This window comes from Perognathus longimembris, chromosome 17 (genome assembly GCF_023159225.1).
Source record: "Perognathus longimembris pacificus isolate PPM17 chromosome 17, ASM2315922v1, whole genome shotgun sequence".
NCBI lineage: Eukaryota > Metazoa > Chordata > Mammalia > Rodentia > Heteromyidae > Perognathus > Perognathus longimembris.
This window is the reverse complement of record NC_063177.1, coordinates 13222839-13244249: the sequence shown is the minus strand read 5'-3', so window position 1 is coordinate 13244249 and position 21411 is coordinate 13222839. Positions and strand designations below refer to the sequence as shown.

Genomic DNA, 21411 nt, shown 5'->3' with positions numbered 1-21411 from the left:
AATGCTACTGTTGTGGGAGATAGTGTGGTGGCATCTTAAAAAAAGAAACAACAACAAAAAACAAAACTAGTGGTGGCTCAGCTTATAATCCTAACTACTCAGGAGGCTGAGATCTGAGGATTGAGGTTAGAAGCCAGCATAGGAAGGAAACTAAGACTCTTCTCTCCAATTAACCACAAAAAAGCCAGAAGTGGAGCTGTAGAGCAGTAGTCTTTAGTGCAAAAGTTCAGGGACAGGCCTTGGGTTCAAGCCTGGACTGACAAAAAAAAAGCAAAAAAAAAGCACAGAATTACCATGTATCCCAGCTGGGTAGTGCTGGCTCACGCCTGTAATGCTAGCTGCTCAGGAAGCTGAGCATCTCTGTGTGAAGCCAGCTCAGATGGGAAAGTCCATGAGACTCTCACCTCCAATTAAAAGCACCAAAAAGCCAGAAGTGGAGCAGTGGCTCAAGTGGCTCAAGGACAATGTCTAGGACCTGAGTTCAAGCCTCGGGACCAGGACCAGCATACACACACACACACACACACACACACACACACACACACACACACACACACACTACCATATAATCCATAATTCTACTCTGAGCTATATGCCCAACAGAACTGAGAACATAAGTCCACACAGAGACTTGCACAGGAATGTTCACAGCCACATTGTAGTGGATGAAAATGGAAACAGTCTAAATGTCCCCAGCTGATAAATGTTGGGGACAACTGTGTCTTTAAGAGGCCACAGCTGGCTTTAGCTTGTCCCCTCCCCTTCCACCTTTAACAGGAAGAGAAGCTCCCAGCCCCTGGGGCGAACACTAGCATGCCATCATGGCAGGGACTTCTACAGAGACCCAGCTCTTGGGGGGCTGTAGTCCCTGCCCACAGAGGAAGTTTCATGACTTCACCTGATGGGCAGCCCAGCTCAGCTAATCAGTTAGTCACCCCAAGTCCCTCCCCTTCCGCCTTTGTCACCGTAATAAATTCTTCTGCCCGCTCTCTGGGAGGGTGAGACTCATGGACCATCGAGCTGTCTCTCCGACGTCTCTCTCGCCGCCGCTCCTGACATGTGAGGGGACCGGCGGGGGGGGGGGGAGGGGAGGCTTCGGCAACCTTTCCTCAACTTAGCGTAATCCATGAGAGCACGTTTTGCCTTCTGCAGGCGGGGGACAAAGCTGAGTGCTCTTTCATAGTTAGAATTCAGGTATCTCCCCTGGAGAAGTGGGGAGAGGTGTCCCAAGAGATCCCGACATCTGGTACCCTGTTGGGGTCCAGCCTTTGGACTTGACGGGGGATGGGCATTGGGAGCGCGCCCGAGACGCTGCCCTTCCCCCACGCCTGGGGAATGCGGAAGCAGGCCACAATTCTCTGGGTCCGGAACCAGAAGAACCGGCTTTGCGAACAGCCCCCAAACTTTCTCGCCAGCCCATGCGCCCCCAGTCTCCCCCTGGCCTGGCGCTTTCCGAGAGATGTTAGCTCATGAGGGGGTCATATGGCAAGCTCGTAGCCTATCATCAGCGTCCTGACCGATCACCTTCTCTCGTCCCCTCCTACCATATTAATCCTTGCCCCCGCCTTAATAAATCAGATTGCTCCCGAAGTGTCTCCGAGGTCCCCGTACGCCTGGCTTTCTTTACGGGTAAGGAGGTGGGCAAGGTGATCTCGTTCGGCCATGCGCACTTGAGGTCTATGCTGAGCCCCCCACTCCACCCTGGCTTTACCTGCGGGTCGGGTGACCAGGGGAGAGGGTGAGAAAGGGAGCTGTGAGAAGCGTAGCAGAGCCTTGATCCCCGCGCCAGGGGAGGCGACCCGAGCCCGGCAGCGCCCGAATGCGAGGCACAGGCAGGAACGCACGGCCGGGAATTTTGGGGTCCAGTAACCCCACAGATTGTGCTAAGTGGGTTTTCGGAAGGTCGTGCCCATCCAGATGGGGCAGAAGCATAGAGAGAGAAGCGGATTTTCTGCCACCCTCAGGGGAGTGGGGCGCGCATCACGCAAAGGCACGGCAGGGGAGTGCTGGGGATGGCGGCGGGAACCCTTGCGCACCTGGCGTTTCCAGGACCCGATCTGCAAATGGGTCGCGAGAAGGGTGCGGAGGACGATCTGGGGTCCTCGTGGCCTCAGGCGGTGGCAGCGCTCCAGGCGCTTGTGGTCACCTGAGCCGGCGCCCCCGTTGGGGTTCACAAGCGGCAGCGGCTACATGCTTGGGGCCCCGGGGCAGACGACTCGGGTTCCACAGCGGTGCTTGAGAAATGGCGGGCGGTCGTCGGGGGAGGTGGGCACAGGCGGCAGCCGCGGCTTTTGGACGAAAACTGCTTTTGGGCAGAGCTGCCGGTCTTGCCACAGCTGGGTGGGGACTCAGACTAACAGAACTCCCTCCAGCGATTGCGCGGCAGCTGGGCGTGGCTAGCACCCCGCTGTGCTTGCCTGCACACTTTCTCTCTGTGTCAGACTTACAGCTGCAGGCGGGGTTGGAACCAGGAAAGTCTCAAATTATAAACTAAAACAGAATATTAAAAAGGGAAACGAAGAGTTTTGATACAGCAATAAGTAATTTGGTTGGATATCCTATAATTGCCAGTTCAATGATACCAAAATTGGAGGAGTTTTTCTGGATGGATGGAAGTTTGCTTATCTGGTGTGATTTGAAAAATTGTCATGTTGGGAGTCACAGATTTGTCTTGGGATTGGGTGACGAGGAGAGGTTTCCTTTTTTTTTTTTTTTTTAATTTAATTTATTTATTAATTGAACACAATTTTTTTTGGACAGGGTGTTGTGCAAAAAGGGTACAGTTACATAGTAGGGGAGTGTGTACATTTCTTGTGATATCTTACGCCCTGTTTTTCTTTCCCTTCCCTAGGTCAGGTAGACATATATACAATATACAATGTATCAAGAACATATACAGTAGCCACGTGGCCGTGCCCAAGAAAATTCGCCTAGGGCTTTAAATGCAATGTTGATATTAGACAATATGTCGACAGTAGTCTTATATGAACGTACATACATAGATTTTGAGAGGTCTATTTTTGACCTTTATGTGTTGAGTAATTGTTTGGTTTTAGTTACATACTGTTGGGTCGCTGCCCGAATCCTGTGGGGAATAGTATTTGACAAGCAGTTTTTGGTTTCACAGACTTGGTCTCTACTGTCTCTCCGTCTCCCTTTCTTAACAGTCATATATCAGGGAGATCATGCCCCTTTGTTTTCTGTGTTCTAGGCTTGTCTCGCTCAACATTATTTGTTCGAGTTCTGACCATTTCCCTGCGAATAACAATATTTCACCATTCCTAATCGCTCTGTAGTATTCCATTGTGTATAGGTACCATATTTTTTGGATCCATTTGTCTGTGGAGGGGCATCTGGGTTGTTTCCATATTTTGGCTATAGTGACTTATGCCGTGATAAACATGGAAGTACAAATGTCTTTTTGCTATCTTGGGGTTTGCTGTTTAGGATAGATGCCTAGGAGTGGTATGGCTGGGTCATAGGGTAGGTCTATATTGAGCTTTTTTTTTTTTTTTTTTTTTTTGGCCAGTCCTGGGCCTTGGACTCAGGGCTTGAGCACTGTCCCTGGCTTCTTCCCGCTCAAGGCTAGCACTCTGCCACTTGAGCCACAGCGCCGCTTCTGGCAGTTTTCTGTATATGTGGTGCTGGAGAATCGAACCTAGGGCCTCGTGTATCCGAGGCAGGCACTCTTGCCACTAGGCTATATCCCCAGCCCTATATTGAGCTTTTTGAGAAACCTCCATACTGTTCTCCAAAGTGTTTGTACTAATTTGCACTCCCACCAACAATGGAGAAGGGTTCCTCTTTCCCCGCACCCCCTCCAGCATTTGTTGTTGCCTGAGTTCAGAGTATAGGCCATTCTAATGGGTGAGGTGGTTCTCAGGGTTGTTTTTATTTGCATTTCGTTTACTACCAGGAATGTTGAACATTTCCTCATATGTTTCTTTGCCATTTTTATTTCTTCTCTTGTGAAGTCTCTCTTTAGCTCCTTTGGCCATTTCCTAATTGGTTTATTGGGCTTGGAGGGGCTTAGTTTTTTGAGTTCTCTGTAGATGACAGATATCAGGCCTTTGTCTGTTGCTGTGCTGGTAAATATCCTTTCCCATATCGTTGGCTGTCTTTCTATTTTGGTGGCTATGTCCTTGCTGTGCAGAAACTTTTTAATTTGTAGTAGTACCATTTGTCAAGTCTTTCCCCTATTTGTTGTGCCCTGGGACTCTATTCAGGAAGTTCCTTCCTGTGCCTATAAGTTCTAGCATCTTTCCTACTCTGTCCTTCAGTAGTTTCAGGGTTTCAGGTCTGATAATGAGGTCCTTGATCCATTTTGAGTTGATCTTGGTGCATGGTGATAGGCTTGGGTCTACTTTGAGTTTTCTGCATATGGCTGCCCAGTTCTCTCAGCATCAGTAGTTGAAGAGGCTATGTTTATTCCATTGTATGTCTTTAGCTCCTTTGTCGAATATCAGCTGACTGTAAGAGTGCGGTTTTATTTCTGGATCTTGAATTCTAATCCATTGGTCTTCCGATCTGTTTTTATACCAATACCAGGCTGTTTTTGTTATGATGGCCCTGTAGTAGAGCTTGAAGTCTGCTATTGTGATACATACTGCACTGCTTTTTTTGCCTAGAATTGCTTTGGCTATTCTAGGTTTTTTGCTGTTCCATATGAATTTATGGATTGGTTTCTCTATTTCAGTGGAGAATGTGGCTGGGATTTTGATAGGTATTGCATTGAATTTGTATAACAATTTGGGCAATATGGCCATTTTCACTATATTGGTTCTGCCTACCCATGAGCATGGGAGGTCTTTCCATCTCCTTGTGTCTTCTTTGATTTCCCTTATTAGATTTTTATAGTTTTCATTGAATAGGTCCGTCACGTCCTTGGTTAAGTTGATCCCTAGGTACTTTATTCTTTTTTTGGCTACTGTAAATGGAATTGTTTCCATAATTTCCTTTTCTGTTTGTATATTTCTGGTGTACAGAAAAGCTGCTGACTTTTGTGGATTGATTTTTTATCCTGCCACTTTGCCAAAATGGTTTATTAGGTGTAGGAATTTGGGGACTGAGTTTTTTGGGTCCTTCAGATATAAGATCATGTTGTCTGCAAATAGGGATAACTTGATTTTTTCCTTGCCTATGTGGATCCCTTTGATGTCCTCCTCTTGACTTATTGCTATGGCTAGGGATTCCAGCACTATGTTGAAAAGAAGTGGGGAGATTGGGCATCCTTGTCTTGTTCCTGAATTTAGGGGGAATGATTTAAGTTTCTCTCCATTTAATATGATATTAGCAGTTGGTCTGTTGTATATGGCTTTTATTGTTTTGAGGAATGTTCCATCTATTCCTATTTTCTCCAAAGCTTTTAATAAGTATGGATGTTGTATTTTGTCAAAGGCTTTTTGGGCATCGACTGAGATAACAATGTAATTCTTGATTTTAGATCTGTTTATGTGGTGAATTACGTTGATTGATTTACGGATGTTGAACTATCCTTGTGACTGTGGGATGAAGCCTACTTGGTCATGATGGATAGTTTTCTTGATCAGTTTCTGGATCCTGTTAGCTAATATTTTATTGAGGAGCTTTGCGTCTGTGTTCATTAGTGATTAGTTCATTAGTTCATTGGTCTGTAGTTCTCTATTTTTGTTGGGTCTTTGCCTGGTTTGGGAATGAGTATGATATTAGCTTCATAGAATGAGTTTGGGATTTCTCCCTCTGTTTCTATTTCGCGGAAGAGTTTGAGAAGTGTTGGTATTAGCTCCTCACTAAAGGTTTTGTAGAATTCGTTGGTGATTCCATCTGGGCCTGGGCTTTTCTTTGTTGGGAGGTTCTTGATTACCTCCTGTATCTGGCTGTAAGTTATTTGTTTGTTTAGTTGATTTATTTCTTCTTGGTTCAGTTTGGGCAGTTTGTACTTCTCTAAGAATTGATCCATTTCTGTAAAATTATTATTTTTTTTACTGAGTAGAGGTTCTGGAAATAGCTCCTTATGATTGTTTGAATATCGTGTGTACTTGTTGTAATTTGTCCGGTGGAGTCCCTGATTTTACGTATATAAGTCTCTTCTCTTCTTTTTTTTTGTAAATCTTGCGAGGGGTCTGTCAATTTTATTTATTTTCTCAAAGAACCAGCTTTTAGTCTTATTTATTTGTTGAATGGTATTTCTATTTTCAATCAGATTTATCTCTTCTTTAATCGTTGTGATCTCTCTCCTCCTATTCGATTTAGATTCAGTCATTTCTTATTTCTCCAGTTGTTTTAGTTTCATCGTAAGGTTATTCACCTGCTCTGCTTCCATTCTTTTAATGTGAGTGCTGAGGGCAATGATCTTGCCCCTCAGTACTGCCTTAGCTATGTACCATAGGTTTCTTTGTGATGTATTTTCATTGTCATTGTGGCTTATGAATTCGTTGATTTCATCTTTAATTTGGTCTGTGGCCCAAGTGTTGGATAACAGTGTGGGGTTTAGCCTCCAAGAGTGTGTATAGCTTCTGTGGTAACCATTGTTATTGAGGGTTACCTTTAATGCACTGTGATCAGATATAATACATGGAATGACGTCAATACTTTTGTATTTGCTGAGGTTCTGTGTGTGGGCTATGAATGGTCTATTTTGGAATATGATCCATGGGCTGCTGGGAAGAGGTGTATTGGGTCTCTGTAAGGTGGAAGATTCTGTATAGAGCTGTCAGATCCATTTGGGATATGGTGTTACTTAGGTCCTCAGCTCCCTTGCTGATCCTCTGGGTGTTGGATCTGTTTCTTGGAGAGAGTGGGGTATTAAAGTCACCCACTATGATTGTGTTTGCGTCTATCTTGTTCTGTAATTCTGTGAGAATTTGCTTGACATATGTAGGGCCTCTTTTGTTCGGTGAGTATACATTTATCACCGTGATGTCTTGATTCTGGATTTTTCCTTGTATTAAAATGTAGTGTCCTTCTTTGTCTTTTTGAGTTGATTTTAATGAAAAGTCCAGCTTGTCTGAGATCAGGATGGCTACACCTGCCGTTTTGGTAGGTGCGTTTGCTTGGAAGATCTTGCTCCATCCTTTCATTCAGAGCCTGTTTTTGTCCCTTGCTGTAAGGTGTGTCTCTTGTAGACAACAGATGTCAACTTTTTGTTTGCGGATCCATTCTGCCTGTCTGCTCCTCTTTATCGGAGAGTTTAAACCACTTATATTCAAAGAGATCAAGGATAAGAGTGGTTTTTCTCCTTCCATTTTCTTGTTGGGCTGTTTTTTCCTCTTTTTTATTTTCCTTGTCTTTAGTGAGTTGTTCTTTCTGTTGGGCTTTGGCTATTGTGGTTTCTTTCTATTTCTGTCTGTGTCTCTTGTACGAACTCTGTAAGGTGTGTTTCCTCTCTTAGAATTCGCTGTAGGGCTGATTTTTTTATTCACATACTCCTTTAGATCCTCTTTGGTATGGAAAGATCTGGTTTTCCCTTCGAATGTGAACTCCAATTTCGCTGGATATTTGATCCGAGGTTGCATATTGTTAGCCTGTAGTACTTGGGTGGTGTTCTTCCACTCACTTCGTGCTTGGTAGGTTTGTGTGGAGAGGTCTGCTGTTATTTGAATCCTCTTCCCATTGTAGAAAATTTCTTTCTTCGCTTTGGCTGAATTCCGAATTTGCTCTTTAATCTTGAGATCTGAAGTCTTGAATATTATGTGCCTTGGGGTGGCTTTTCTGGGGTCTGGCCTGCCAGGTGTCCTATAGGCTTCGGTTACCTGGATGGGGTTCCTTGTGAGATTGGGGAAGTTTTCTGCCATAACTTTATTGAAAATATGATGAAACCCTCTGCTCTGGTATTTGGCTCCTTCTTCTATTCCAATTATGCGCAGATTATATCTCTTGTCTTTGTCCATTAGTTTCTGGATTAGTCTTCCCTGAAGCTTCACCATTTCTTGGAGTTTGGTAATTTTCTGGTTGTTGTCAGCTGCTTCATCGTCCAAGTGAGAGATTCTGGATTCCATATGGTCGATTCTTTGTGCTGTGGATTCAATTGCGGAGTTTATGGATGTCAGAGAGCTATTTATGGTTGTCAGATCAGCTCTGATCATGGAAATTTCTTCCTTTAAAGAGTTGTATTTTAGGGCTGGGGATATGGCCTAATGTCAAGAGTGCTTGCCTTGTATACATGAGGCCCTGGGTTCGATTCCCCAGCCCCACCTATACAGAAAATGGCCAGAAGTGGCGCTGTGGCTCAAGTGGCAGAGTGCTGGCCTTGAGAAAAAAGAAGCCAGGGACAGTGCTCAGGCCTGAGTCCAACCCCATGACTGGCAAAAAAAAAAAAAAAAAAATTGTATTTTAAATCTATTTTTTCATGCATTTCACTTCACAGGATGTTAAGGTCTTCTTTAAAGTAGGCTTGCATTGTATCCATTTTTGCTTCCATTTCTTTCTTGGCTTCCTGGATGTCCTTCAAGACTTCCCTTCTAAACTCCTGGAATTGTTTTCTGATTTCGATTCTGACGATTTCCCTTATTTTTGTTAACATGGCCTCCTTTGCTTTTTTATTCTCCATCTCCTCTTCAGTCATGCTGCTTTTTGGAGCTGGAGAGTTGGCTTGCTCTTTGATGGACTGTGTTATATTTCTTTGTGATTTGAGCATCTGGGGATCTGTCCGTGGCTTTTCTGGTTTGGTTTTGTGTTGTTTCCCGCTGGTCCGCCGGTGGGAGCCTTGTGTCCTGGTGTCCTGGCTCTGGGTTTGGGTTTGGCTTTGAACCTTGCTTCCCAATGGGTGAGCGTGACCTTCTCGGTTTTTGCTGAGATGGTCACTCTTCCTGCTCTTGGGGGCCGGTAGGTTCTGTGTCTTTCTCTGTGGGACAGTGTCCTGGCGCTGTGCTGTGCTGACCCTAGCATGCCCTTGTTGGGGGTTTGCTGGTCGCTGATTCAGCGTTGCGTGGAGGCTTATCTCTTCTTTGGTTCTTTTTTCCACTCTGTATCTTGGTCAGAGGAGTTCACCTCTCAGGCAGTTTGCCTTCCTGTGTGGACTGTTCCAGGGCGGGTGTTGTTGAGGGGAGGCTCACCCACTTGTGCGGAATACGCCAAACTGAGTGGGCATGGGCCGGTGGACAGCTCTGCCCTCCTGTGTAGGCACACCTACCAGAGCGGGCGCTGTCGCCGGGAGCCCCGCCCACCTGTGCACTGCCCCTGCGGCCCCGTCCACCTGAGTGGGGTACGCCTACCAGAGTGAGCCACGGGTTGTTGGGTTGTGCTTGCGCCCTCCTGCGAGTCCGCTGTGGGGGGCGGTATGTGTGAGGCCCAGTGGGATCAACTGTCTGTGCGCGGGTTAGCACCCTCAGACTGTGCCTCCGCTGCGAGCGGTGCACGTGATCAGGTCCAGGTGTCCCTGCTGTGCTGGTATTGCCCACCAGCGCCTGTGATTTTAGTTGTAAAAGTCCGCGAGGTCCAGGAGCCTCGGGTGGGGCTTGCACTGCCGGCCGTCCCCCGGGCCCTGTTGGGAAGGGGGCAGGGCCGATTCGGCCAGTTCAGGATTTTGGGCGGCCTTAGTGCTGCTCTGCCCTTCCCCTGCTAAACTCCTGTGACTTCCCAGCGCCTGATGGGAGCTTCCCGCCTGATTTGGGGGTTCTTTGTTCCCTCGGGGTGGGGAGGGGGAGGGAAGGAGATCTAGCTTCTTTGTAGGGTTTGGGTCTCTGATAGCTGATCTCCTGTTGGGGGAGGGAGTAATGGGGGACTCACTGGTCCTGGATTGTGTGTGTGTCCCGCACCGCCGTTGGTCCTTTGGGTGTGGCGAAAGGTCGTGGTGGCGTTCCCGGCTCTCTCCTTCTGCACCGCTGGGTTCCCCAGCCAATTATATCCGTCCATTCCTGGTGTGGGCCAGAACTTCCCGTTGCCGCCGTGGCCGTATGTCTTAGTCCGCACTCTCCCTAGTGTCCGTGGAGTCCCGCTGTCTGGACTCTGCGCTCCCGGCAGTCAGTCTGCCAATCGCAGGGTCCCATTTCCCAGCCTGGCCCTGTTCAGGCCAGGGTCGGCTGGTGGGGGGAGGGTGCCCCATAGATTCTCCGGCTCCATGTAGGTTTTCGGCTCTTCTTTTTTACTCCTTTTTTGTTTTCCTGCATTTCTCCACTGCTTCTGGATGCTGGTTTTGCTGGATTCTTGATGGGGTGTTGGGTGCTGGAGTTCCCAGCTTGCTATTCAGTTGGAGCAAGTTGGGGTACCTCCCTACTGTGGTGGTGCCATCTTCCTCTACGTCCTTTTTGTTTTTTATTCAACCACGTGGTTCTATTATGGGCAAATTAATACCATTTGCCACTGGAATTCCAGAAAACTTATATGGCCAATCAAAAAAGCAATTTTAAGAGCTCTCAGGGTTCATATATGTGTCTGTGTGTCCGTATGTCTGTCTGTTGGTAAGATTTAAAAACAAAACAAAATAGCTTTTCAACCCAATGTTCGGATGCAGGCAAATGTGTCTAAGAGAAACTCCATAATAGAGAAACTCAAATATGCAGCATGTGGTCTAAGTACAGTGATGTAAAACCAGTGTGTTATTCTTTATATTCAGTGTGTTAAAAGTCAAGTGTACATCTAGTCCTGACAAATCCTTGGTATAAATTAAGATTTTACCTTCCCACTTTTCTCTCCTGTGTTCTCATAAACTCTCAAGATCAAGAAATTGGAATCATTTCATACAAATGTGACTATTAACCTAAATTTTTCTGACCCAAAATTAAACATTTTGCTTCCTAGGATGCAGGTCCAACGCATGTGCTAGCTGTCTGTTCCCAAGCTGCCTGATTTCACTACTAATTATCTCTTGGTCTCTCTCTCCCTCTCTCTCTCTCTCTCTCTCTCTCTCTCTCTCTCTTTCTCTCTCTCTCTCTCTCTCTTTCTCTCTCTCTCTCTCTCCCTTGCATTGGAAGCTGCTCAAATGATTTATGAGCCTTGTAAGGATGTGAATAGTCCTATCCTAACAGTTACTCCAGGTTAAATCACCATAGTTATGTTGGTGGCCACAGAGATAACCATGTGGGGCTGGGGATATAGCCTAGTGGCAAGAGTGCCTGCCTCGGATACACGAGGCCCTAGGTTCGATTCCCCAGCACCACATATACAGAAAACTGCCAGAAGCGGCGCTGTGGCTCAAGTGGCAGAGTGCTAGCCTTGAGCGGGAAGAAGCCAGGGACAGTGCTCAGGCCCTGAGTCCAAGGCTCAGGACTGGCCAAAAAAAAAAAAAGAAAAGAAAATCCGTTTACCCTGCTTAAACCAGAAGGGCATCAATCCACAAAAGCCAAAAATGCTGGGGAAGTTTCAAATATCAACAAGTCTGTATAGAAATTTTGCAGGCAACCCAGCAGGAGGTGTGACAATCTATCCAGATTCTGAGAGATGCCACTGCAGCCTGCCCAGATCCAACCCATCTCTCCTGCCTGCCTCCATCATATATGTCTAACAAAGCCTGCTGATTTGGGATGGAAGACACGGCCACTTCAGATCCACGGAAGCTGAGACTTTTACATTGTCCTGACCCTTTGCCCTCTTAATTGTTATTCATTTATGTTGGGATCCATCTTCCCCCTTGATGGAAGAGGCTTGATGCACCTCCCCCAGCCCTGGGGAATGCGGCCCTTCTACCCCCTCTGGATTGGAATCCAGAGGAACCGGTTGGGAAAACAGCCCCCCAACCTCCTAGCCAGCCTGGCGCCTACCAACCCCGCCCTGGTTCAGCGCGCTCGAGTGACATTAGCCCTTGGGGGTCAGGTGATACCTTTCAGCCTATCGACATCCTGGCCAAACCCCTCCCTCGGAATCATCTCCCCTTGTCCTTATCTCAATAAAGTCAGTTCGCTCTAAGAAGCCGGCCCTGTTGCATATGTTCGCCAGACTTCTAGCGTAAGGAGGCGATCACATATCTGCGGCAGATCCCGTGCACGTCAGGTCGGAGCTGACCCCCCGTTCCACTCTAACTTACCTGCAGGTCGGGTGATTAGGGGAGAGGGCGAGAAAGGAGGGTGGAAAGAAAGAAGGAAGAGTGGGGAGTCTTACCCGTCCTGAGCTAACGCCCTAGCCATTTATGCTCTCTTCCACCTGCCAGTAAGGTTAAAATGATATGATTTGATTTGATGGCACATAGATAAATCTCATGTTCTCTAAGTGTTACAGCAAAACTTTAACAAGCAGTTCTTGGTCAGCTCTCAACAAGTTACAAATGTATTATCTCTGTTGTTTTCCTTGTTGCTCAATTGGAAATAAAAAGGACTTTTATGTCTAAAACTCCCTGGATGAGGTTCAAAGCCAGCCCGGGCAAAAAGAAAAATCTCTCTAAAACTCCACCTCCCAGTTAACCAGCAAAGAGCCAGATTGAGAGCTTGGCTCAAGAGGACCAGCAAAATGCTGAAAGCGGCACCGTGGCTCAAGTGGTAGAGCACTAGCCTCAAACAGAAGTGCTCAGGGACAGTGCTCAGGCCCTGAGTTCAGAACCTGTAGATGCGGATGGGAGCATGCCATCCCAGCAACTAGCTGGAAGTCCTGGGACTTAGCCAGTCCAGGAGATAGGAATGTGGAATGGAGTGAGAGGAGAATGTGTCATATCCTAAACAGAGCTGCCTTGTCTCGCCCTCTCAAAATGGATCAGAGCCAGGAAATCGATAGAGGTAATACCTGTCCATTTTCCTTTTTCTGACAATTGTATATATGTACATATTTTGCCTCTGACTGGCTACGCCAAATCGGTTTTCTATCACTAAACACTTCTTTCAGTCATTCCTCCTTACCTGTTCACTTTACAATTGGGTTTATGCTCCAAATGGAACTTTTCTGGCTTATGCCCAGGATATTTTATGTCATACATGCCAACCAGCTCTGATAACTTGTCAATACTTTGCCTGACCTTTTCAAAAGCTTCTTTTAACAGAATAAAATCTCTTGCTGAGATTACCACCTGGGAATTTGCCATTCGTAGCCGTCACCCTTACACAGACCTGAACTCTGGAGGCCCCAGTCCTGGAAACTTCTGGGTATGCCCAAGATGCAGGAGTTGGCCAGAGGAGACCATAGCACTCTCTGGCCTTAGTAACCATTCTCGTAGTAATAATGGGAACTTTTGCCAGCCACACTGGATGGTGCCAGGCTGATCAGGGGCTCTTGATTACATTGCCCCCTTTCAGCAGGAAGTAGCTACAGAAGAAGAGACCTCCACCCATACTCTTTGCCTGGTGCCTGCCAGTGTCATAATTTTAAATAACAAAAGGGGGGGGTAGCCCCCAGGATTAATTAAAAATAGTTATGCTTATAGGTAGCCCCCAGGATTAATTAAGGATAGTTATGCTTATATTAAATATCAAAAAATTTTAAATCATCCCCAAATCAGTGTGGGATGGAGCCTTGCACATGCTTGTCCAGATTGAAAAATTAAACCCAGAGCACCCACTCTGGAGAAATGTTTTCTTCTTGTTCTCTCCAGAAAAATGAGGACCATGTTGGACTTCTGCTCTTTTATGGGAATATGGAAAGCCTGACTGCATACAGCAGGAGGCCGGTAGGAGGCAACCAAGCTTCCTTTCTTTGTTTGCTTTCTAGATTCTTTCTTGAGTGTCTCATGGCGCAATGTTTTGCCGTGGCGATACTGCCCACAGCGTCACACAAAAACTAAAGAAATTTTGCACCGTGTTTCTTCCTTTCCTCTCCCCCTGCTGCTAGACTTGGGGAGTCCCATTGGAAAGAAAATAGGAGCTGAGGGTTTTGACTATCAACCCCAATATTTTATGATAGAAATGTTTTGAAAAAAGTAAGCACAAAGGTTTAGCACCTTCGCTTCAATGTTTATAAAGAAAAAGAAATGTTTTACTAATCACTTATGTTTAAGTTATCAGCTACTGTGAACTACCAGAGATGCCAGAACCTAAGCCTGCCTCTACCTCACCGCCAAAGGAGGAATGTCTGCCCTTTTCCTGCACTTGGCGCGAGACCAGCTAAGGACTCCAGCTTCTCTGGACAAAGCCAGACAATGGCCACTTTACCTATCCCTTATATATCTTATGTCAGCATTTGCCTTATGCCTACATATACCATATGTTTACAACATCCCCTGCTAATTTAAACAAACAAAAAAAAAGGAGCAGATGTTGGGGACAGCTGTGACTTTAAGAGGCCACAGCTGGCTTTAGCTTGTCCCCTCCCCTTCCACCTTTAACAGGAAGAGAATCCCCCAGCCCCTGGGGTGAACATGTGCATGCCATCATGGTGGGGACTTCTACAGAGACCCAGCTCTTGGGGGGCTGTAGCCCCCGCCCACAGAGGAAGTTTCATGACATAACCTGATGGGCAGCCCAGCTCAGCTAATCAGTCACCCCAAGTCCCTCCCCTTCCACCTTTGTCACCATAATAAATTCTTCTGCCCGCCCTCTGAGAGGGTGAGACTCATGGACCATCGAGCTGTCTCCCCGATGTCTCTCTCTCCGCCACCGCTCCTGACACGTGAGGGGATGGGGGGAGGGGAGGCTTCGGCAACCTTTCCTCAACTTAGCATAATCCATGAGAGCACGTTTTGCCTTCTGCAGGCGGGGGACAAAGCCGAGTGCTCTTTCATAGTTAGAATTCAGGCATCTCCCCTGGAGAAGTGGGGAGAGGGGTCCCAAGAGATCCCAACAGATAAATGCATCTGTAAACCATGGTATAACCACACAGTGAATATTACACAGCTAGCAGAAAGATTAAATTTATCCCACTCCTGATGCCCCCCCCCCCCAAAAAAAGAAGGAATGACATTCTGACACATGCTACAACTTAGATGTACCTTGAAAACATGATGCTAAGGGAAAGAAAACAGACATAAATGGCCATTAAGTGTCTGATTCCATTTTATAAGGTATATTCATGACAGGTAAGTCTCAGAGGCAGGAAGCAGATTCATAGTTTCCAGGGCCAGGAGAGGAGGGAAGAATGAGGAGTGGCAGCAAATAAGCACAGGATTTCCTTCTGGAGTGATGGGAATGAAGTAACAAGGGAGCCAGATAAAAGCAATGGCCGCACAGGAATTTACCAGCCCTAAATACATAAATTGTACACAGTCACAGCAAGGCAGACACGTCACGGTGAAATCTTGTACAATTAATATATACCAGTGAAAAAGAAAAAAAAACAGGTAAGATAGTAAATTCTACGATGTGAATTTTGCCTCATTACAACAATTTAGTTTGGTGCTCTTAATTGGAATAGCTATTAATGGAACAGAACAGGTTTGTTTTCTAGACAGGAAACCACCCACAAAGCAGGCTAATGATTTCAAAGTTGTTTTCCTTGTGTCACAGGGACAGGGAAAACAGCTGTGTGTCAGCAAGTGACTTCGGTCCCCTTTCATGAGGAAGGATTCTTGTGTTAACTGAAGCTAGCTGGCTGGCTGGGAAATCAGGAATCATTCTTAGAAGGTTTCAAACATGTGGCACTTTAGGGTGAGTGGCTGTTTGGATTTTCAGCCTGGTGTGTTAGGTGATTAGCAATCCCTGTTTCAGGCAGTGGAGCAGAAGGAAGGGCATCAGAGCTCAGTTTTCATCATCATGGGCTCTGGTCTCATCACTCAGACAGTTACAGAGACTCCATCACCTTGTGTTTCTTTGCACTCTCATGGTTTTAGCTTAACATCAATCCATGGCTGCATGCACACACTTCAAGTTTGTCCATAAGACCATTCCTGACTATTCGGACAAAGCAGGTCAGGCTGTGCTCTTAGCCAGGGCTGGTCCTGTCCTGTGACCCAAAGCAATGAAAATAAAGACTGAAGAGGCTGGGAAGGAGTACACCCAGTGCCCAGCAGCCCCCAGCACTCTCTTCGAGGTCTGTGATCTGTGCCGGCTCCTCTCTGCTGAGACAGTAACACGTTCTCAGGCCAGCATCCCAAGAACAGGTCCATTTAAAGCCAAGGGCACTAATGCTACAGGAAGACCCTCTGACACTGAACAAACTATTGTGTTAGGATGTTGTTCAAATTACCCCACCAGGGGGACTGAAAGGGTCTAGGAAGATCTGGATTGGGTGTGACATGCAACACTCAGCCAGATTGACTACAGAAACTACAGAAAGTAGAAACTACAATGTTGTCTTGTCATGTGGACCTTGGGGGTCAAATCTGGATTTTTATCTCTTAGGGAATATTCCACAGTGAGCAGAAATTAAAGATCACTTTCTCTTTTTTGCCATTTTTATAAAATTAAAAAACTAATTAGCATTAAAATTATTAGTTGTACAATGGGGAGTTCACTGTGACATTTCCATCCATTCATAAATGTACCCAATCAGATTCACCCCCTCCAATTATCTCCTAGGTCTCCCCACTTTGATTCTTTTTCATATAAGTTTAATTTATTTTTAAATTATTATTATTTTTTTGCCAGTCCTGGGACTTGAACTCTGGGCCTGGGCACTTTCCCTGAGCTTCTTTTTTTCTCAAGGCTAGCACTCTATCACTTGAGCCACAGTACCACTTCCTGCTTTTTCTGTTTATGTGGTGCTGATTGTGCATGCTAGGCAAGCACTCTACCACTGAGCTACATTCTCAGCACTAATTTTACTTTTTGTGTGTTTTGGGTTTTTTTTGCCAGTACTGGGGCTTGAACTCTGGGCCTGGGCACTGTCCTTGAGCTTCTTTTTTGCTAAGGGCTAAGCACTCTACCATTTGAGCCATAGCATCATTTCTTTTTTTTTTTTTCCCGAAATGCAAAAGCAAGGCAAGGCTTTATTTAAGTGAGCTACAACTCGGGCCTCGTCCTACCCACCTACACAGCGGAGGTTAGGAAGGAGCCCCGAGCTGTGATTACACAGGGCTTATAAAGGCAAAGAACAAAGTTACAACAATAAGGTGTTCAAACAAGCAAGATTAGGACACAGGTACAAATCTGATTGGCTCAGGGTTTGAGGCATTCTAGGGGTGGTCAGAGTTAAGCATTCCCAGCGGTTAGAGTTCTAGACCTACTGAGCCCTAATGGGCTTGTCCTGGGTCCATAGCATCATTTCTGACTTTTTTTGTTTGTGTGGTACTGAGGAATTGAACCCAGGGCTTCATGAATGCTAGACAAGCACTCTACCATTGAGCCACATCCCAGCCCTAATTTTTATTAGTGTAAATTACCACTTGCTCCTTAAAATAATTTCAACAGGTTTCATTTAAACAATGTTCATATATTCAGATAAAATCTTCCTATCATGTTTGCCCTCATTCACCTGCTCCATTGGCACTCCTCCTCCTGTTGTACTCCCCCACCCCCACTACAGAGCCTATTTACTTTCCTGTAATTCTTTCTTTTCCCTTTTTATAAAAGGAATATTAATTGCACAAAGGGGTTTTCACCATTGTAATTCACATGTACATGTATTTAGTCAGATTAATTTCATCCAAAGCGCTCTCCCTTTTGTTGTTGTTGGTGGTGGTACTGGGGCTTGAACTCAGGATCTGGGCACTGTCTTTTAGATTTTTTGCACACGGCTAGTGCTATATCACTTGAGTCACATTTCATTTCTGACTTTTTGGCAGCTAATTGGAGATAAGAATCTCAAAGACTTTCCTGCCCAGGCTGATTTCAAACTGTGATCCTCAGGTTTAGTTTACTAAGTAACTAGGGTTACAGGCGTGAACTATGTGAACCTCCCTGGGAGTATAGTTCTTAAGGCCCAGCTTTGTCACATGGCTGTGAACTGGGCCTTCAGCTCAGACCACCACTGCCTCTGCCCTAACAAGGGAAGCCCCATGCTGTGCAGCTGTGCAAGCCAGGCATTGACTTCACGCTGGCTGTGCTGGGTCTACTTCAATGCAAGGCTGCTTCAGCTGCTATCACCTGTGCTGCAGGCCATGGGGCGTGTTTCCTTACACCCCAGGAAGACCTCTGCCAGCTCGCACCTTTCTTAGACCCTTTCTTATTTTCATGGACTTCATAAAGCCAGAGAGCATTAGGACCTGGCTCTGGACTTCAGGAAGCTGCTGTACATAGACACTAGAACCTTCTCCACAGTGGCAGTTGCTGTTTCCCTTTCTCATCATTATGAGTTGGCTGCTGAGCAGCTCGGTTTCCTTCGCAAACCTTCCCTTGGCAGTGACAACTTTCCTGACTGCTTAGTGCGAGCGGCTTGGCTTCCAGCCGCTGGACTCCCTCAGCCTTCCCCACTCGGCTTAATCATTTCCAGCTTTTGATTTAAAGTGACAGCTATGCCACTCTTCCTTCCACTTGAATACTTAGAGGCTACTGCAGGTTATTAATGAGCTCCATTTCAGTATCATGTCTCGGGAAATGTGGGGGGGAGTAGGCCTGTGGAGCAGTCAGCACACACTGTCCAGATGCACCAAGTTGACCTGTGCACACGCCACAGCTCCAGTCACCCCTCCAAAATACTTAGAATACGAACATCCAAGGCCACTAGTCACGATTGCCACAAAAACGGTCATAAAAAAGATTCTGATGCTGCAAGAAGTGCCAAAACGTGACACGGAGAGAGACAAAGCGAAAATATGCTGCTGGAAAAATGTCACCAAAAGCCTTTCTCATGACCAGATCACTATATCCATCAGTTTGCAAATATAAACAGCCCCCAACACCTCAGTATGGCTACACAGAGCAGAGCAGGACTAGAAGCCAGCTTTGCTGAAGGTCAGAATGGGGCCACTGGTGATTTAGATTGAATCATATCATCATTTAGTCAATTATTGCTTCTATTACCAAAGTGCTCATCATCACCTCCACCATCACCACCTCCCTACTTCCCCCAGAGCCTCAGTTAAATCCACATCTTCTCAACCCCAATACTTCCCACACCATCTCCACCATCTCCGTCACCACCACCACTCCACAGCCTCCCCTCCTCCCCAACCCCCCACCATCTCCACCATCTGCGCCATGTCCACACAGTCTGCTGTGACCACCATAGCAATCACAGCTCCCTTACCACTTTAGATCCTGTCCCAGGGAGCCCCTTCTCGTGGGGACCTCCCACCATGTGGCAGGAGATGTCCCTATCTTACAGCTTGAGATGCTGAGGCTCAGAAAGCTGAGGGGACATGAGCAATCTCTAACCTGCCCCCCCAGCTCTTGCTGACAGGCTGGGTGTTACAGGAGGTAGGATGTAGTCTCACACCCCTCATGAGAAAATGTCGTGTTCAGGACACGGCCTGGGGACTTCCAGGGCCCAGGAGGAGGACCTGGCTGCTCCTTCCCAGCTAGACATAGCACTGGTGAGGTGAAGCATTGGCGGGCACTCGGCAGCACCTTAAAGTCCAGCATGGGAACACACAGACAGGTGCCTCCTCCTTGTGTAGGTTCTGCTCCCCTCCCCTCCACTCCTCTCCCCTACTGCTTCTTCCCCTGCACCCTTGCCCTTCCCTGGAGGGCTGTGGGGGACCAGGATCCAGGGACAGGCTTGGCATGGCGCCTGCATAGAGCAACGGCAGCCATTGGAATCTTCTGGCTGGGTCAAATCGCCTGTCTCTTCCCAAAGGGGAGAGAGCAGGCTCGTGAACTAGGGCTAGGACCTAGGTCCTGCATGGCCCTCCCCACCGGGATTCTGACCTAGACCTCTGGGTGCAGCTGGAATCCCTGGGATCATAATTATTTGTAGGCAGCAGGCCACCAGATACCACCAATGCGCATACTCCAGGGACATGCAGGCCTGGTTCTCCTTGCCCCCTAAGCCAGGCTGGCTGCCACCACAGGTTCTCGTTCTCTCACCCATATGCCCACGGCCACGTTCAGGGCAAAATACACAGCGATGACCACGATGTCAGTCACACTCAGCTGCGGCCCGGGAACATGGAGGCTGTCGGTGGAGTTGTTGGCAGGCATCCTGCAGTGGGCACCAGTGCCGATCCAGGTGACTGAGGACAGCTAGGTCAGGAAGGGTTTTTTGAGCGGGAACTAATTGATCATTAAACCAGCAGAGATGGCACCTCCAGCCCACGATGTGGTCGCATGCAGAGCAGTTGCTTCAGAGGGCAGTTTTGTCTCTTTTGCTGCCCTCACAGTGGGCAAATCCCAGAGCCGGAGCTGGGTGAGCTGGAGCAGGAGGCTGGGCAGGAGGAGGAGGTTGCTCCCAAACTCAGAGGGGATGGAGGGAGAGAGAGAAAGGGAGTTCAATGAGTTTGAAGGAAATGTGAAAAGTCCCAGAAAGAGAAGGCCCAGTTGCCTATTAGCTGGATTGTTCTATACTTAATTTATATAAGAACCATAGGGGTATTTGCTGGCAAATCACATGCACAGTAGCTTATGTCTATAACCCTAACTACTCAGGAGGTTGAGATCTGAGGATTGCTGTTCAAAGCCAGCCCAGGCAGAAAAATCGGTGAGACTCTTGTCCCTAATTAACCACCAAAAGAAGACAGAAGTAGAGCTATGGTTCAAGTGCTAGCCTAGAGTACAAAAACTCAAGGACACTGCCCAGGTCCTGAGTTCAAGCCCCAGGACTGCTACAAGAAAAAAGAAGGAGGAGGAGGAAAAGGAGGAAGAGGAAGAAAAGGAGGAGGAGGAGGGGGGAGGAGGAGGAGGAGGAGGAGGAAAAGGAGGACGAGGAAGAAGAAGAAGAGGGGGGAGGTGGAGGGGGAGGAGGAGGAGGAGGAGGAGGAGGAGGAGGAGGAGGAGGAGGGGAAGTAACAGCAGCATGGGGCATTGGGACAGATGCCTCCACTCTGGAGACATTCGCCATGATAGGAAGCTGTCATCTGTAGCCCTTAGACTGTGAATAGACTGAGAAGGACTCAGAATAGTAGCTCCGGACAATACCAGTCTCAGCAATGTCCCTGTGTCATGCAATTTAAGTCCAGCTATGAAGATTTGGGCTCTTTTTATAGCTCGGTAAGATGTGCCAAGCCCCTCCACATGAGCATCTGCTCAGATTTTTGTCTGCCTGGAGCAACAAGGTGAGGGGTTCCAATACCAATCACACCATGGACCATGCTTCCTGATCCTACACATGCTCCCATTTCATGCTCGGAGCCACCCTGCAGCATGGGTGACATCACCCAGGCTGGGTCCTGGAAGCTGTGTGAGGGGTGGATCGAGCCGGATTCCCCTGCAGATCTTGACCCATCTTCCCTGTGGCCAGAGTGACAGCTCTGGTTCCATTTGTATGAGTGAAGTTGGGGTGCACAGTGGAGTAGCCTCTGGCATTTCTGCGTAGCGACATGGCTCATGGCTCTGCAGGAGTTTAACCTATGCGCAGCCCTTCCAGAAGTATTAATGAGTGAGTGGCTGCTGGGAACATGTTGCCCTACAAATCCACCTTGCTTGTTACTGGGGAATGCGGAGTTGGGGTAAAGATTAATTTCTCCATGAGATCTGACTGAGGAGGGAAAATTGAATCATTACTGATAGAAAATCTGTCCCTCCCCCCAACTTGCCTTCATCCAGTTTGGCACCGAGTGAACCACAAAAAGTCACTGTAGGGCTGGGAATGTGGCTTAGTGGTAGAGTG

The 21411-nt window shown here is 47.1% G+C and overlaps 1 protein-coding gene across 1 annotated transcript in view; it reads right to left on the bottom strand.

Annotated features, from left to right (window-relative positions):
- Slc5a10 (solute carrier family 5 member 10) overlaps nucleotides 1–19963 on the bottom strand; it is a 69060-nt gene extending 49097 nt beyond the window's left edge. Inside the window, exon 1 of the mRNA XM_048366805.1 lies at nucleotides 19674–19963. Within this exon, the coding sequence (XP_048222762.1) occupies nucleotides 19674–19787 (114 nt within the window). The 5' untranslated portion in view covers nucleotides 19788–19963. The remainder of the gene's footprint in view (nucleotides 1–19673) is intronic.
- Between the last annotated feature and the right edge of the window lie 1448 nt (nucleotides 19964–21411).